Source organism: Coregonus lavaretus (assembly GCF_964263955.1).
Source record: "Coregonus lavaretus genome assembly, chromosome: 27".
NCBI classification, from domain to species: domain Eukaryota; kingdom Metazoa; phylum Chordata; class Actinopteri; order Salmoniformes; family Salmonidae; genus Coregonus; species Coregonus lavaretus.
The window spans coordinates 9,429,544-9,446,012 of NC_140014.1; the positions used below are offsets into that span (position 1 = coordinate 9,429,544).

Consider the following 16,469-nt stretch of genomic DNA (forward strand, 5'->3'; position numbering starts at 1 on the left):
TTCTTGTTATGTGTTATTTCTCAACAGTTACTTTAATTTTTGCTGATCCTCTGAATCACTTTGTCATTGAGGTCAGTCAGTAATAATCCAGGCTCTGTCGCAGCCGGCCGCGACCGGGAGACTCATGGGCGGCGCACAATTGGCCCAGCGTCGTCCAGGGTAGGGGAGGGAATGGCCGGCAGGGATGTAGCTCAGTTGATAGAGCATGGCGTTTGCAACGCCAGGGTTGTGGGTTTGATTCCCACAGGGGGCCAGTATAAAAAAATATGTATTCACTAACTGTAAGTCGCTCTGGATAAGAGCGTCTGCTAAATGACTAAAATGTAAATGTAAAATGTAATTCAATACTGTGGTGAATTTTGTTGCAACTCTATTCTTTTTTTTTCTCATTCAGGTGATCGACACCCATGTTGACCATCAAGCTGAGGGGAGTTGAAGGAATACGAACCAACCAAAGAAAAAGGGAGACGACGTTGTGTGGAGAGGAGAAAGGGACTGAACACAACTCAACATTACAGACTTGTGACTCATAATTTTAACCAGAGAAGGACTGCCACACAAATGTGGACCTCCCAAAAAGTAGTCAAATAATTTCCCCTTTCCATATAGAAGACAACAGCAATAATCTCTGTGATGTCTGAAAACAAAGACATAACGAGTCGCCACCTGCGGCATAAGCTGCAAAGCCTGGGGCGACGGCTGGACGAGCTTGAGGAGGCCACCAACAAGCTCCAGAAGTCTGAAGATGAGCTGCTGGATCTGCAGGACAAGATCATCCAGGCAGAGGGCAGCAACTCCTCCATGCTGGGCGATGTAGAGGCGCTGCGCAAGCGCCTGCTGAGGATTGAAGGCAAAGACGAGGAAGTGTGCAAGGCGGAAGATCTCTGCCGCACAGTGAGGGAGAAACTGGAGGAGGAGGAGAGCTTGACCAAGGACCTAAAGTCTGAGATTGAGTGCCTACAGAGGAGGATGGCTGAGCTGGAGAAGTTGGAAGAGGCCTTCGGCAAGAGCAAGTCAGACTGCAGCCAGCTGTGCCTCAATCTCAACGAAGAGAAGAATCTGACCCGGAAGCTCTCCTCTGAGCTAGAGGCCCTCAAGGCCCGTGTGATGGAAATGGATGCATCAGAGGTAAGGCTGGACCGGGCTGAGAAGTTCCTGGCAGGGGAGCTGGAGCAGCTCAAGGGTGTCAGTCAGACTTTTGTGAGTGAGAGGAAGAGGCTCCTGGAGAAGCAAAGGGAGGATGAGAAGCTTATACTAAAACTGACAGAAAAGCTGGATTGTCAGAAGAACAGGTTCGGCCGAGCAGATCCCAGCCGCTCAGACTTGAGGAACCTCCGCATTGAAGACGACCTCTCATCTGGCCTGACTAGCAAGCTGGGGCTCAAGAAGAGCCTGGACTACATGAAACTGGGCGATGACGTTGGGCTAAGGAAGAAGTCTGAGAACGAGAAGAACAGCCTTGATGGCCAGGAAGACAACAAAGTCAAGGAACTCACCCAGGAAGTTGAGAGGCTGAAGAACCGGCTGAAGCAACTGGAACTGGTGGAGGAGGATCTCAAGAACACGGAGTCCAAGAACGGAGAGCTGCAGGAGAAGTTCCAACAGGAGAGGTCCCGCAGCCGTGCCCTCAACGATCAGGTGGAGCAGCTTAGAATGCAGCTGTGCAGTGGCAGCAGTCACGGCAATGGAGGGCCTAGCAGTCCAGCAACGGTCCTTGAGAATGGCAAGGCAGAGAATGAGGAGATTAATGTCCGGGGTGGGTTCAGGCAGGACAAGCCTAAGTACAGGAGTGCTGCAGCTGCAGAGCCAGCCACCCCCAAGTACAAGAGCAGAGAGCTATCCCCACAGCACAAGAGGGAGACCAAGCTGAGGAGCAAAGAGCTGAGCAACTCTGAGGAAAGTTCTCCAAAGTCTGTCAGGAGGGCACTCAGTCCTGCACACAAGAGCAGGAGGACACCGAAGACTGGAGCCTCAACTGCCTCTGACAATGGAGTAAAAGAAATAAGGAGAGGGCTGGAGGACAAAATAACAATGGGAGGAGCCCATATTCCAGTTAGCACATCTTTGAGTGACAGCAAGAAGGTCTCGGTTCTTAATCGCTACCCTCCAGCAGTTAATGACCAGAAGCCATGGAAGACAGCTCAGAAACAAAGTGAAAGTGAAGGCAAAAAGAGCAGAGTGGATAAGTTTTCTAGATTGTATTTTGGTAGTGACAGTGAGTCGAATAATTCTGATGTGGTGCTTGAAAGCTTAAGCAACAGCAACACAGTCTCCCCTCCTGAAAAGGATGCATCTGCGTCTGACCCGGAGTCTTTGGACCTGGTTCAAGAGGCTCCTCCAGTGTCAAACCTCTCACAGGCCAATGGGTCGTACACTGCCTACAAGTCCCATGTGTCCCCGCTGGTCACTGATCATGGCTCTGAGGGTCACTCCTCAGCCTCTGAGACTGAATCCACTGGGTCCAGGCCCTCAGAACCAGAGCCTGTGTCTGAGGTGGCAGCACTGAGTAGCAGAACCTCCACCACTCCCAAGTACTCTAGATACTCTCGCCTACAAGACTCCCAGTCAGAGGGTTCCTCCACCAGGAGCTCGATTGACGAGGAGCAGCACAGGCAGTTGGTGGCAGAAGGAGGATCCCTGGAGCCCACTCACACCCCATCAGGGATAGCGATCCACAGGGTCTGCAGCCCAAGGGAGGCCCTGAGGTCAAAGGCAGTCATCAAGCCGGCCATTGTGGAGATCGATAGGAAGGAAGTTATGATATCTGGAGGCGGGGCAGAGCGCTTGACCTCCAATGGCAAGCCCAAAATCTCCTCGAAACCCGTCCTGACCACCAGCAAGATGACCAGCAGCATCACTATCTACCCCAACGATCCCAGCTCTTCCAGGACCAGCAGCCGCAGCAGCAGTGTATCCAGCGAGCCACCAGTCAAGGAACGCCACACGTCCACTAGCAACATTGTCATCGGGCCCAGTGAGCACAGGGGGAGCATCTCCATCCCCTATGAGATCTCCATTCCCAAGAGTGAGATCACCCTCCGGCCATCCATGGATGGCCCTGACGAAACAGATCAACCAGGGGTGCTAGGGATGGCCCGTGCGGAGACGCACCTACTCTCCCGAAGCAGCTTCAGCCTCCAGTCACCGGAGACCACCTCAGACTTCAACAACGACACCGAGTCGGGTTTCGAGAGCAGCAGTAGCAGCACTACCACCGTCACCAGCTGGAGGAGCCACCACCACGGCCACCACACCTCCCAGGACGACAGCCTCCCAGAGATGAGAAACCTGACGGTGCGGAGCACTTGGCAGAACAGGGGGGCGGCGTCCGTGGACGAGCCTGGCCAGGGGGCCAGGATGGACGGGGTGGCCTCTGAGGACGAGGCAGAGTCTGCCACCACATGGAGGGCTTACCGCGCCACCACTGTCCTGGACAAGGAGGAGACGGTTAATGCCACAGGGGCCTCTATATCATGGGCAGCCAAGCCGTCACCAGCAGAGCTGTATATGCGCAGGATTAAGAACAGTGTGGTGACCACCAGGGACATTGCCGAGCCAGTGCGCCGGAGCAAGAGCTCCCTGTCGCCCACTGAGGGAGGTCTGCGGAGGAGTATCCCCCACGAGCCTGTCAGTTCTCAGGAGCTCACACCCTGGCAGACTCGGCCCATGGTGAGTACAACTTCTGTACAAACTGTCTTTCAGACAAGTATTAGCAGACCTTGTGGAGGCCCCACAATTTAGTATCAAGCATGAGGAAATAATTCTGCTCAGTGTTTTTAGATTTGTCACTTCACTAATCTGACTCAAAAAACGAAACACCATGTGTTTAATTTCAGACTGGCAGCATTTGGCAAATAATATTTACTCAGGATGTTCAGTCTTTTGAAGAACGGAAAAAATACTCCCTTCAAAATCAACAGAAGCTAGTGTTCTTATACCATCTGCTTACAATAGCTCATGAGCATGTTGCATATCTGGTCATTGAGTCTTGGCAAGGAAATGTATAGAGGAACTGTGTTTGGCTTTATTAATATGATTGAAATTTCCTTGAAGTGGTGTTCAGTACATACAGTCAGGTCCAAAATGATTGGCACCCTTGAAATTTTTTTGCAAAAAAGACTATTACATTTACATTTTACATTTTAGTCATTTAGCAGACGCTCTTATCCAGAGCGACTTACAGGAGCAATTAGGGTTAAGTGCCTTGCTTAAGGGCACATCGACAGATTTTTCACCTAGTCGGCTCGGGGATTAGAACCAGCGACCTTTCGGTTACTGGCACAACGCTCTTACCCACTAAGCTACCTGCCGAATAAATAATACAAATACTGAGCTATATTTATATCTTCAACATTTTTTCTAAATGATATTCAAATAGTGAAATAATTCAATTGCTCAGAGAAAGATTTTGTTTAACAAGTAATACTTTTATTTTCTTCAAAATAATGTTTTCAATACCTTTCAATACTTCACCTTGTGAGAGTAAAGGCGCTGAGCTTTTTTCTAAAATGTTTTATGAGATTGGAGAACACATTGGGAGGGATCTTAACCCCAGGATTGAATTGCCAGTGCATAGAGCCTAGTAACAGTGTGGGACTGTTTGGAAGTTAGGGAGTGTGGATTTACTCAGTGACATGCTAATCAATTCAAATTCTGAGTAAATGAAACTAATCAGGCGTAGCTCTGAATTGAGGCGGGAGAGGTTCGTCACTAGTTAACACAGCCACAAAGTCATAAACCCTGTGTATTTCTACAACTTATCTTCTTAAAATCAGATTTTAAACCTAACCACATCTTATGCCTAAACTTAAATGACCAAAAAGCTTCTTCTTTTTTTTTTTTTTTTTGGCTGTGGAATCTGTGGAAAGCTAGTGGAAATCGTGAGGGAGCGAGCCTGTGACAGTTGTATTAGATTGCGAAAATCGCCAATCACCGTAACCATATTATTTTTGGGCATATAACTTAGAAAACTATTTCTAAGATGCGTACTTTCAGATTTTCCGAACTCACTTCCTTGTTTAAATCACTTTCGCTGCTTTGCTTGCACTTTGAAGTCCACAAGGTAGGGGGAGGTTCTAAGGGGTTGAGCTAGATGGTGATAAACTGAGAGATCAGCCAATTAAAATCGGCGGCTGTTTTCGACGCTCCTGCCATTTTCATGTCATCCAACAAACTGGAGTTTGCGAAATGGCATTGGCACGTGGATTGGAACCGGTGCTATGGTTAGGCTAACAGCAACAGTGAAACAGAAGTCGTATGTTTGCGACAATAGAACTGATTCTGTTTCAAAAAAAGTTTTCTGGTGAGTGCTTTGCATTGATCTGTGTCTTGTGTTGTGGACCCTCCGTTGGTGTGTGCCTGTAGGCTAATTAATCAATTAGGCCAGAGGAGGTGTGGTATATGGCCAATATACCACGGCTAAGGGCTGTTCTTAAGCACGACACAACACAGCCCTTAGCCGTGGTATATTTGCCATATATCACAAACCCCTGAGGTGCCTTATTGCTATTATAAACTGGTTACCAACGTAATTAGAGCAGTAAAAATAAATGTTTTGTCATACGCGTGGTATACAGTCTGATATACCATGGCTGTCAGCCAATCAGCATTCAGGGCTCGACCCACCCAGTTTATAATCCCTATTTCAATAGCATACCATTGTCAGGGCTGACCGAAGGGCTAAATGGCCTATAATAGTAAAATGCCTTTTCATGTAAAACGCAACTCATAGCCCATGAGAGAGAAAATTAGCTTGAAAATAAAAGTCACTTTGCGCCTCCTCAGAACTCTAGGTTACATTTACAGTCCGCAACTGTAAACGATGTAGGCTACTGTCAAAGCCGCATGACGTCTCAAGCAGCAGTAGTTAAATACTACATTTGAAAGTTTGTTGTTTTATTAAGTTAAGCATTTCAAATGTCATGTGTGTAACATGGACAATTTAATTTAGATGTAATTCATCGTTAAAATAGGCCTTTTAACGTCTGGTCGGATATGGGCATTTCCATCTAAAAGGACCCATAAGCGCTAACGTGAAGTACATAGGCGCATGTGCAAATTGGGTGTCAAGTGAAAGCGGAGTCAATTTTGTTTCCAACCGTTTTCCATCCCAAAAATGTGGAATAAGCAAATGCTTTGATTTCTGGTTAAACAGATGGAAAAGGGGTCTACCTTAAAAGGTATTAGAAATACATCAAAACACAACCATGCTGAAGTAAAGACCAACTAATATCAACAATTATATTTGGAGAAATGATTTGCCTTCTGTAAGTTTAAGAAACATTGCCTTGAGCCTTGTAATTCCGTTACGAAAAACCCACATATCTTTAAGATATTTTCTAATTTCTCTCCCTCATGAGGAATGAGGATAAGGAAAGTTCACAGATGTAAGAAGTAAAGGTAGACCTACCAATTAGTCAGTGTTTTTACTGATCTCAAGTTTGTTTCTGAATTATTAAGTGATTAAAACTCGTAAATCCATTACCAAATCGGTAATGGAATTACAGAAATTCAGTAATGGAATTACTGCAATTGCATTGGCTACAATGGGAAATCATAGTTGTCACAAACCACAATTGGGTCACTTGCTACTGTCCTACCTTCCACTGGCATACTGTTATGTTCAGCTCATAAGTATTTTTTTCTCTTTCTTTCGTCTGGTGGTCAATGCAAGACTGTCAAAACAGTCTGGGCCCGGTTTCACGATAGCGATGGAATTTAGGCTTACAAGTGTTTTAACAATGCATTTTTCCCACAACGGCCAAAGATGTAACATGCATTTCCTTAAACACCACGCAGAGAGAACGGCCGCTAAGTGCGTCATTGGAGCATGTGTCGATACTGATAGTATCGAAAGAAAGGGGGAGCGCTGCTCTTGGATCAGCTTTCTCCATTCAAATATTTCCGTAACATTATAATTATCTCACAATACTGACGATGGATCAGCTCGTAGAGGATATTACCACCTACGGCTGCAAATATTGAGGTGGCTTATTCTAAAAATGCACTAAATCACAGATTTTAGGCTACACATCATGAAATACAGTGAGTGTACAAAACATTAGGACCACCCTCATAAAATTGAGTTGCACCCCCTTTTACCGTCAGAACAGCCTAAGTTCGTCGGGGCACAGACTCTACAAGGTGTCGAAAGCGTTCCACAGGGATGCTGGCCCATGTTGACTCCAATGCTTCCCGCAGTTGTCAAGTTGGCTGAATGTCCTTTGGGTGGTGGACCATTCTTGATGAACACTCAAATCGGTGTGCCTGGCACCTACTACCATACCCCATTAAAAGGCACTTAAATATTTTGTCTTGCCAATTCACCCTCTGAATGGCACACATACACAATCCATGTCTCAATTGTCTCAAGGCATAAAGATCCTTCTTTAACCTGTCTCGTCCCCTTCATCTACACTGATTTGAATTGGATTTAACAGGTGACATCAATAAGGGATCATAGCTTTCACCTGGATTCACCTGGTCAGTCTATGTCCTGGAAAGAGCATGTTCCTAATGTTTTGTACACTCAGTGTACAGTGGGGAAAAAAAGTATTTAGTCAGCCACCAATTGTGCAAGTTCTCCCACTTAAAAAGATGAGAGAGGCCTGTAATTTTCATCATAGGTACATGTCAACTATGACAGACATATTGAGGAAAAAAAATCCAGAAAATCACATTGTAGGATTTTTAATGAATTTATTTGCAAATTATGGTGGAAAATAGGTATTTGGTCACCTACAAACAAGCAAGATTTCTGGCTCTCACAGACCTGTAACTTCTTCTTTAAGAGGCTCCTCTGTCCTCCACTCGTTACCTGTATTAATGGCACCTGTTTGAACTTGTTATCAGTATAAAAGACACCTGTCCACAACCTCAAACAGTCACACTCCAAACTCCACTATGGCCAAGACCAAAGAGCTGTCAAAGGACACCAGAAACAAAATTGTAGACCTGCACCAGGCTGGGAAGACTGAATCTGCAATAGGTAAGCAGCTTGGTTTGAAGAAATCAACTGTGGGAGCAATTATTAGGAAATGGAAGACATACAAGACCACTGATAATCTCCCTCGATCTGGGGCTCCACGCAAGATCTCACCCCGTGGGGTCAAAATGATCACAAGAACGGTGAGCAAAAATCCCAGAACCACACGGGGGGACCTAGTGAATGACCTGCAGAGAGCTGGAACCAAAGTAACAAAGCCTACCATCAGTAACACACTACGCCGCCAGGGACTCAAATCCTGCAGTGCAAGACATGTCCCCCTGCTTAAGCCAGTACATGTCCAGGCCCGTCTGAAGTTTGCTAGAGTGCATTTGGATGATCCAGAAGAGGATTGGGAGAATGTCATATGGTCAGATGAAACCAAAATAGAACTTTTTGGTAAAAACTAAACTCGTCGTGTTTGGAGGACAAAGAATGCTAAGTTGCATCCAAAGAACACCATACCTACTGTGAAGCATGGGGGTGGAAACATCATGCTTTGGGGCTGTTTTTCTGCAAAGGGACCAGGACGACTGATCCGTGTAAAGGAAAGAATGAATGGGGCCATGTATCGTGAGATTTTGAGTGAAAACCTCCTTCCATCAGCAAGGGCATTGAAGATGAAACGTGGCTGGGTCTTTCAGCATGACAATGATCCCAAACACACCGCCCGGGCAACGAAGGAGTGGCTTCGTAAGAAGCATTTCAAGGTCCTGGAGTGGCATAGCCAGTCTCCAGATCTCAACCCCATAGAAAATCTTTGGAGGGAGTTGAAAGTCCATGTTGCCCAGCGACAGCCCCAAAACATCACTGCTCTAGAGGAGATCTGCATGGAGGAATGGGCCAAAATACCAGCAACAGTGTGTGAAAACCTTGTGAAGACTTACAGAAAACGTTTGACCTGTGTCATTGCCAACAAAGGGTATATAACAAAGTATTGAGAAACTTTTGTTATTGACCAAATACTTATTTTCCACCATAATTTGCAAATAAATTCATTAAAAATCCTACAATGTGATTTTCTGGATTTTTTTTCTTCTCATTTTGTCTGTCATAGTTGATGTGTACCTATGATGAAAATTACAGGCCTCTCTCATCTTTTTAAGTGGGAGAACTTGCACAATTGGTGGCTGACTAAATACTTTTTTTTCCCACTGTATATCGAGACAAATTATAGACAGTAGCCTACAAGAAGCAAAATAGAACTCAATAGATTGAACATTAAATGGATTAAAATGTGATTGAAATAGGCCTATTGCCTACTGTTTATATTTTTGTCGTCATCTCAGTTTTCATTTGAAGCACATTTTTATGTCGCTTGTTTGTATCAATTGCAAAAACATTGGCAGCTTTGTATTTGTAGTCAACTTTGTTCTGAAGTTACTGGCGGACACAGTGAAAAACCATGTGATTCTATGTTTAGCAGAGATGTTCTGTGTATAAAGTGACGCGGGAGGGCAAAAAAGCATCTATGAGGCAGGCATTAAATTACGAGCGTTTTCAAGTGCAACGTAAATAACGATTTTTGGGAAACCGCTCAGAGATTTAACTATGCTCCTACAAAGGTTTTAACAATGAACTAAGTCTTAAGATGCTTTTGGGAAACTGGGCCCTGGACCACCCATCACTCTCCCCCTCTCTCTCCTCTCTCCAGTTAATGTCACCTCTCCCGGCTCTTACTGACGCCTACCATGACACCTACCACTTACCCTCTTTCCATTTGCTGTAGCAAGCATCCTCACCCACTGAGCCCCGACCGAAAACTGACATCCATGGACGTTGAAAAGTTTGGCCGGACCAAATCTGAACCAATCATAGACGTCTATGTTTCACAAGTTTGGACAGTCCTTTGAAGTACAGTAATGCACAACACAGTAAAGAAAAGTATAGTACAGTAGAGCACACTAGAGTAGAGTACAGTATAATGTACTGTATTGTACTCTATTGTGCTTTTGAAACATAGACGTCTATGATTGTTTCAGATTTGGTCTGGTCCAAATTACAATAACAGCCAGTGTCTAGAATAATACCCAAATATGCATATTTTTACCTTTGTGTACCTATTTAGGATACATCATAATGAAGAGAATGATATTTATATCCATAATTATGCATTTCTGTATAGTACAGGTCAGGGACCCATGATGTAATTCCGTTACCGTAATTTCGTTACCGGATGTAAATCCACTTCACCTACTGTAGTTCAATAACCAAAATACATTTGTTCAAACTCAAGGTGTCATGTCATATCTGACACCCCATTCTTTCTGCAGACATCTTTGAATCTTAATTCGTAGCAGATATTTGACAGTTTTTGGAAAACGAGGTCGCATAAAAAAAACGGAGGGAGATTTTACCGTAATTTAACTTTTGCATAAGCACAGTTTTTCCAGTAAATGTTTGGGTGAAATGTTCTGTGTAAATTGTTCAAAGTGATACTTGTACATAGAGTTGTATGATTTGTTAAACTTTGAAATCAATGGTTTTTGTTTGGCATACATTTTAAAGTTGAAAATCTGAGTCATAGCGTAATTCCGTTACTGTGGAACTGCCCACATCCGGATATTCGATTAACTGTACCCATCCCTACCCCATACCTACTGTAAAATATGGTGGTGGATCTTTGATGTTATGGTGCTATTTTGCTTCCACCTGTCCTGCAGCTTTTTTTTTATAAAAGCAGCTGTTAATTGGTCAGTTCTGAAGACTCCTGGGAGGCTTATGCCTATGACAAGGGTGGAATTAAAATATAATAAAATCAGGAAGTGTATTCAGGATGCTTTTAACGTTGAATGAACATTCAAAACTTGACAACTTGGTTTGAAGTACTAAAAGTACAAAATATACTTGAGGCAAGGGCATTTCAATAGCTTTAAAAAAAGAATATGACTTACAATACTGTCCAGGACAGCTTAAAACAAGTAGCTGGCAAAACTGGGAAGAAGTGGAATAATATAAGAAGTATGGAGAATAACAGTAGTGTTGTTCTGACACAAGCACATTAATTACCCTATTTTAGAATGGGAATTGTTCCACTGACTAACATTGGCTATTGTGAAAGACCAAATAAATTCAACAGATGTGTGGGGAATGTTAGTTGGTCAAAGTTGGAGGCAATGATGTCCACCATGGTTCCTGTACCCAAGAAAGGGAAGGTAACTGAACTAAATGACTATCGCCCCATCACTTCTGTCATCACAAAGTGCTTTGTGAGGCTAGTTAAGGATCATGTCACCTCCAGCTTACCCGACACCCTAAACCCCCTGCAATTTGCATACCACCCCAATAGATCCAAGGATGATGCAATCGCCATCGCACTGCACACTGCCCTATCCCATCTGGACAAGAGGATTACCTATGTAAGAATGCGGTTCATTGACTACAGCTCAGCCTTCAACACCATAGTACCCTCCAAGCTCATCATTAAGCTCGGGACCTTGGGTCTGAACCCCGCCCTGTGCAACTGGGTCCTGGACTTCCCGACGGGCCGCCCCCAGGTGGTGAAGATAGGCAACAACACCTCCACTACATTGATCCTCAACACACGGCCCCCAAAGGGGTGCGTGCTCAGCCCCCTCCTGTACTCCCTGTTCACCCATGACTGCGCGGCCTCGCACTCCTCCAACTCAATCATCAAGTTTGCAGCCGACACAACAGTGGTAGGCCTGATTACCAACAACGACGAGACCGCCTACAGGGAGGAGGTGAATGCCCTGGCGGAGTGGTGCCAGGAAAATAACCTCAACGTCAATAAAATGAAGGCGCTGATCGTGGACTTCAGGAAACAGCAGAGGGCGCACACCCCTATCCACATCAACAGGGCCGCAGTGGAGAAGGTGAAAAGCTTCAAGTTCCTCGGTGTACACATCACTGACAATCTGAAATGGTCCACCCACACAGACAGTGTGGTAAAGAAGGCACAACAGCGCCTCTTCAACCTCAGGAGGCTGAAGAAATTTGGCTTGGCCCCTAAGACCCTCACAATCTTTTACAGATGCACCATTGAGATCATCCTGTTAGACTATATCAACGCCTGGTACGGCAACGGCATCATCTGTAACCGCAGGGCTCTCCAGAGGGTGGTGCGGTCAGCCCAACGCATCACCGGGAGCACACTGCCTGCCCTTTAGGACATCTACAGTATCCGGTGTCAAAGGAAGGCCAGGAAGATCATCAAGGACCTCAGGCACCCGAGCCACAGCCTGTTCACCCCGCTGTCATCCAAAAGGCGAGGTCAATACAGATGCATCAAAGCTGGGACTGAGAGACTGAAAAACAGCTTCTATCTCAAGGCCATCAGACTGTTAAATAGCCATCACTAACCGGCCTCCACCCAGTACCTTACCCTGAACTTAGTCACTGTTACTAGCCGGGCTACCACCTGGTTACTGATCCCTGCACCTTAGAGGCTGGTGCCCTATGTACATAGACATGGAACACTGGTCACTTTAATAATGTTTACATACTGTTTTATCCATTTCATATGTACAGTATATATATATTTATACTCCGGACTCCGACATTGCACGTCCAATTATTTCTATATTTCTTAATTCCATTCCTTTACTTTTAGATTTGTATGTATTGTTAGGTATTACTGCACTGTTGGAGCTAGGAACACAAGCATTTCGCTACACCCACAATAACATCTGCTAAATGTGTATGTGGCCAATACATTTTGATTTGAAATGCTGACTGGAGCCTGCATTTCAGCATATTTCCAGTTTCCTAGATTTTTCCGGTTTTCGCTCTCAAAATCACAGTATATATTTAAAAATAAATCTAAATTGGAAGTCCACAACAATGCTTAAATCACATCAGGCGACTTTTGAGGTCTGTAAAAAAAAAAGTGTAGTTGACCTTTAATTCAATTGTGCATCTAGCAAGATACCATTTGTTTGGCTAGCAGTGTTTCTGTCAACAAGCTCTGTCTCAGCTCTGTCTCACGTCAGAATTAGATGTTCATCCATGTTTCTCAAATTTCAAAGTGGTTTAAGGTTAATTTTAGGCATTATCTCTGAATTCTTAAGGTTAGGCATTAACTCCGACTGGTTAAGGTTTGGGATAGGCTTAAATATAAAAAACTACTTTCTATCGCTGGATTTGAACATGCAACCTTTGGATGCAACCTTTCACTGTTGCCCCTAGTGGCCGGTTTCCACGTCATCTCCCAATGTCCTCAGACATGGATGGACGTCGAATACTGACTTGTATCACGGGTGACTTGCCTGGTTTCTGTACTGTACAATGTACAGTAGTGTACATGTGATGGTTTGCAAAAACAAATTACCACCCGATTGATAGGTTGCAAATCATCATGATAATATTCTGCCTGGTAGGCCTACTTTGGAGTCAACATATAAAAGGGACTTTTTTTTGGGGGAAAGCCTTAGAATTGACGGCATGCGTACTGGCTACACAACACACATGGGCGCACACAAACAGGCGTAAAGTTGCAGGAATCACTGATGCATTATTTTCATGAGTTTTGAGAAACTAGTTCAATTGAACTACTCTACCGCTGTCGTTCGTCTGTGAGCTGCTCCACAGGACAACCAGTTGTTTGAGCTGCACACTCTTGCTGCCCGACCGATAGTTCTGCTCTAGCCTATCAACATACTGTACAATTCCCCGTGTATGCACCACACACAGGGAATTGTACAGTATGTTGATAGGCTACTGCTATTACGATTGACCCTTTTCCCCTCCCTTCTTCTCAATCAGGCCCGGCTTTTGTTTTTGTCTCGAGTGCCTCTGCTAAGGATTTCAGAGATTTTCAAGATGTAAAAAAGTTACGGCTAAATCTTAGTGGCACTCCATTCTCCTTTTCATCTCATTTAACACCTGATTTACTTAACAAAAGGCATGTCTCAATAGGTGAGCCAGATATGACATGGCACAAGTGGGGTGGGGGGGGACTTTCCTATTTTGTTCTTTATTGCTCCGCTATTTTTCCTCAAGCAAGGGGGAGGCCAATTACTCCTTGAATGTCCTACTCCTTGAAGTTTGCAGTTGTCTATAAAACACTATTTTGCTCAAAACATATATATTTATTTCCTTTAGTGTGTGTACTTCACTGTATTTATAATTGAGATATTGCTTTTCAACAGGAAAAGTTAACAAAATCACTGGAGGGCATCTTTAAGCTAACAAAGGGGTATGGTGTACACCCGCAATTAGAGCACTGTGTGTACCTACGTTGCTATTTGGAAAACTCCAGAAAACACCAACTCTAGGTTTCTGGTATGTCCACTTTGCATGAGTGTTCAGACACTATTTTTCACTGACGCCAGGCCTAAAACTTCAAGCTTAGCATAGCAGTTCTCTGAGCCTGATTCCTGGTGCCGAAGTCAGCACAAAGAGAAAAGGGTGGGACAAAAAAGAGGAGGATGAAAATAAGGATTTCTTTTTTTACAAAAACCTCAAGGATTTTTTTCTCCCCTTGCTTGTATTTTTTGTGCCAGAGCTTACCGACTGTGACCTACCAGCCGGTGTGCTATTCCTGACATAATTGAAGATGGGCATTGTTCAAAGGCACACCTCCGTGTAGCTGGCCTCCATTTGACTCCATTTCCCACAATATGTAGTGCATACAACTGGTGTCAGATCTTTAGCTGCTTATTAAGCATGGCATGTAGTCTGGTCAATTATGTCTGAGAGAAGGCTGACTGTCTGACACGTTCACCTTTATTAAAACTGACACGAGAGACAAGCTTGTTCACGCTTACTGGTAGAAAGTGAGTCAATCTGACATGCACTGGCACGCACGCAGATAAGCGTGCGTGCCAGTGATATAAATAATATATTTGATATAAAGAAAATGTCAATTCACATAGCTATAATGCTTTCTAGAAATGTGTTTTTAAGTACACTTTAGCCCAGTGGATCCCAAACCCCAAAAAAGTTTGGAACTCAGTTCAGCTTTAAACTTACTCTTGAAAGTTTATAAGTGGAATGCACAAAGTGCGATTTCAAAATTGGGTTGTGCATCAGCAGTTCTTCTTGACATGTTAGTCATTGCATACCTTAGAGAGCTATTTATAGCTTGTCAGAAATGGCCAGATCAACTAGCCCATGTCAGCAAAAAAATAATATTTAGGTTTTTTAGCCCATAGATATTGTTGTAATTTTTTTGACACTCAAATATCACATGAATACACATTATACATGGCAAAATGCATAGAATTTGCTTTAAAACTGCAGCATTTTCTTTGCACCCCATGACAAAATGTGTAGAATTGCAGGAAATAAGCTTTAAACCTGCAAAATTCTCACCACTAACAAGAGGGGTGCCACGTCTATTTCTATGCTTGTACCCATAGAAATAGACGGGGGGGGGGGGGGGGGGTGTTCCACAATGCGGGAAGGGCCCCCGAGTTAAAAAGTTTGGGAACCCCTCTCCCTCTCTTATCCACAGCACAACTATAGACGTACTAAAGGTTATACAGGGCGTCAAAAAGATGAGGTGAAAATGACAACTGTCTCACAGTAATAAGTGACTTGTCCAACAGTGTGCTGTTTGTCAAATGGCTACACTAAAACTAACAAACCCAGGGAAGCTGGCTACAAAAACATCTACATTTGTCACACTGACAAACTAGCCCAGTGGATGGGATTATAGTGTTTTCCTGCAGATAAACAGGACATAACCAGGGATGAAGATTGATGTTGCTAGTCACAAACCCCCCTATACTCCCTCACCCCTATCATCCATCAGCCATGTTCATATTTATCTTCCATGGCACATATCTTATGAAGGGAAAACAACAAGCTTATTGATAAAGATGTCATTGGAATGGTATGTCTGGGCTGCTTTGTGTCTGCTACATAGCTCCTACTAGCTCAAGTTATGTTTACTTAATACAAGCACTAAGCAGGCATGAGTAGGTCTTATGGGTCATCACACAACAGTGATGCTTGTTGTTGTTGTGGTCGTAGCCTCTGAACTGTACATTTCTGGGTCCAGCTGATTATGAGGGGATTAGGGGTCGCAAACCCACGGTGACCTGACTGGTCAGGGGTCAAGGGGGTCAGGGCTCCCTCTTTAACAAAGCTGCAGATGTGTCATTGTCTCACTGCTGGTTGTTTGGTTGGCCGATGGGGCTCTGTTTGATTCTGTTCAACTCAACCAGTTCCTCTCGCAGTCAAAACAAACCGAGGGCTCAGATGCCAAGCGTCACCAGCCCTCCACCAACCTTTTCATCTCCAGCCGAGCGAGACATTTAATAAATAACATGACGGCAACACGGCCCTTAGATCTATAATTACTGTCACGCTCTGCTTTATAATGCCCCCTATAGCCCCTCCCCCTCGTTAGCCATCAATAGGGTGTGTGTGGGTGTTTCCTCTTTTGTTTTCTATTGCTCCTTAAGCAAGGGGGGAGGCTGATGACATCACATTTGACCATCAGACCAACTCCTTGAATGCCCTACACCTTGAAGTTTGCAGTTGTCAAAAAAAAACACTATTTGCTAAAAACATATAT

The 16,469-nt window shown here is 44.3% G+C and overlaps 1 protein-coding gene across 1 annotated transcript in view; it reads left to right on the forward strand.

Moving 5' to 3' along the window:
• Positions 1–16,469, forward strand: part of luzp1 (leucine zipper protein 1) — an 85,517-nt gene that overhangs the window by 59,829 nt on the left and 9,219 nt on the right. Inside the window, exon 3 of the mRNA XM_084143586.1 lies at positions 395–3,669. Coding sequence (XP_083999712.1) covers positions 634–3,669 — 3,036 coding nt within the window. The 5' untranslated portion in view covers positions 395–633. The remainder of the gene's footprint in view (positions 1–394; positions 3,670–16,469) is intronic.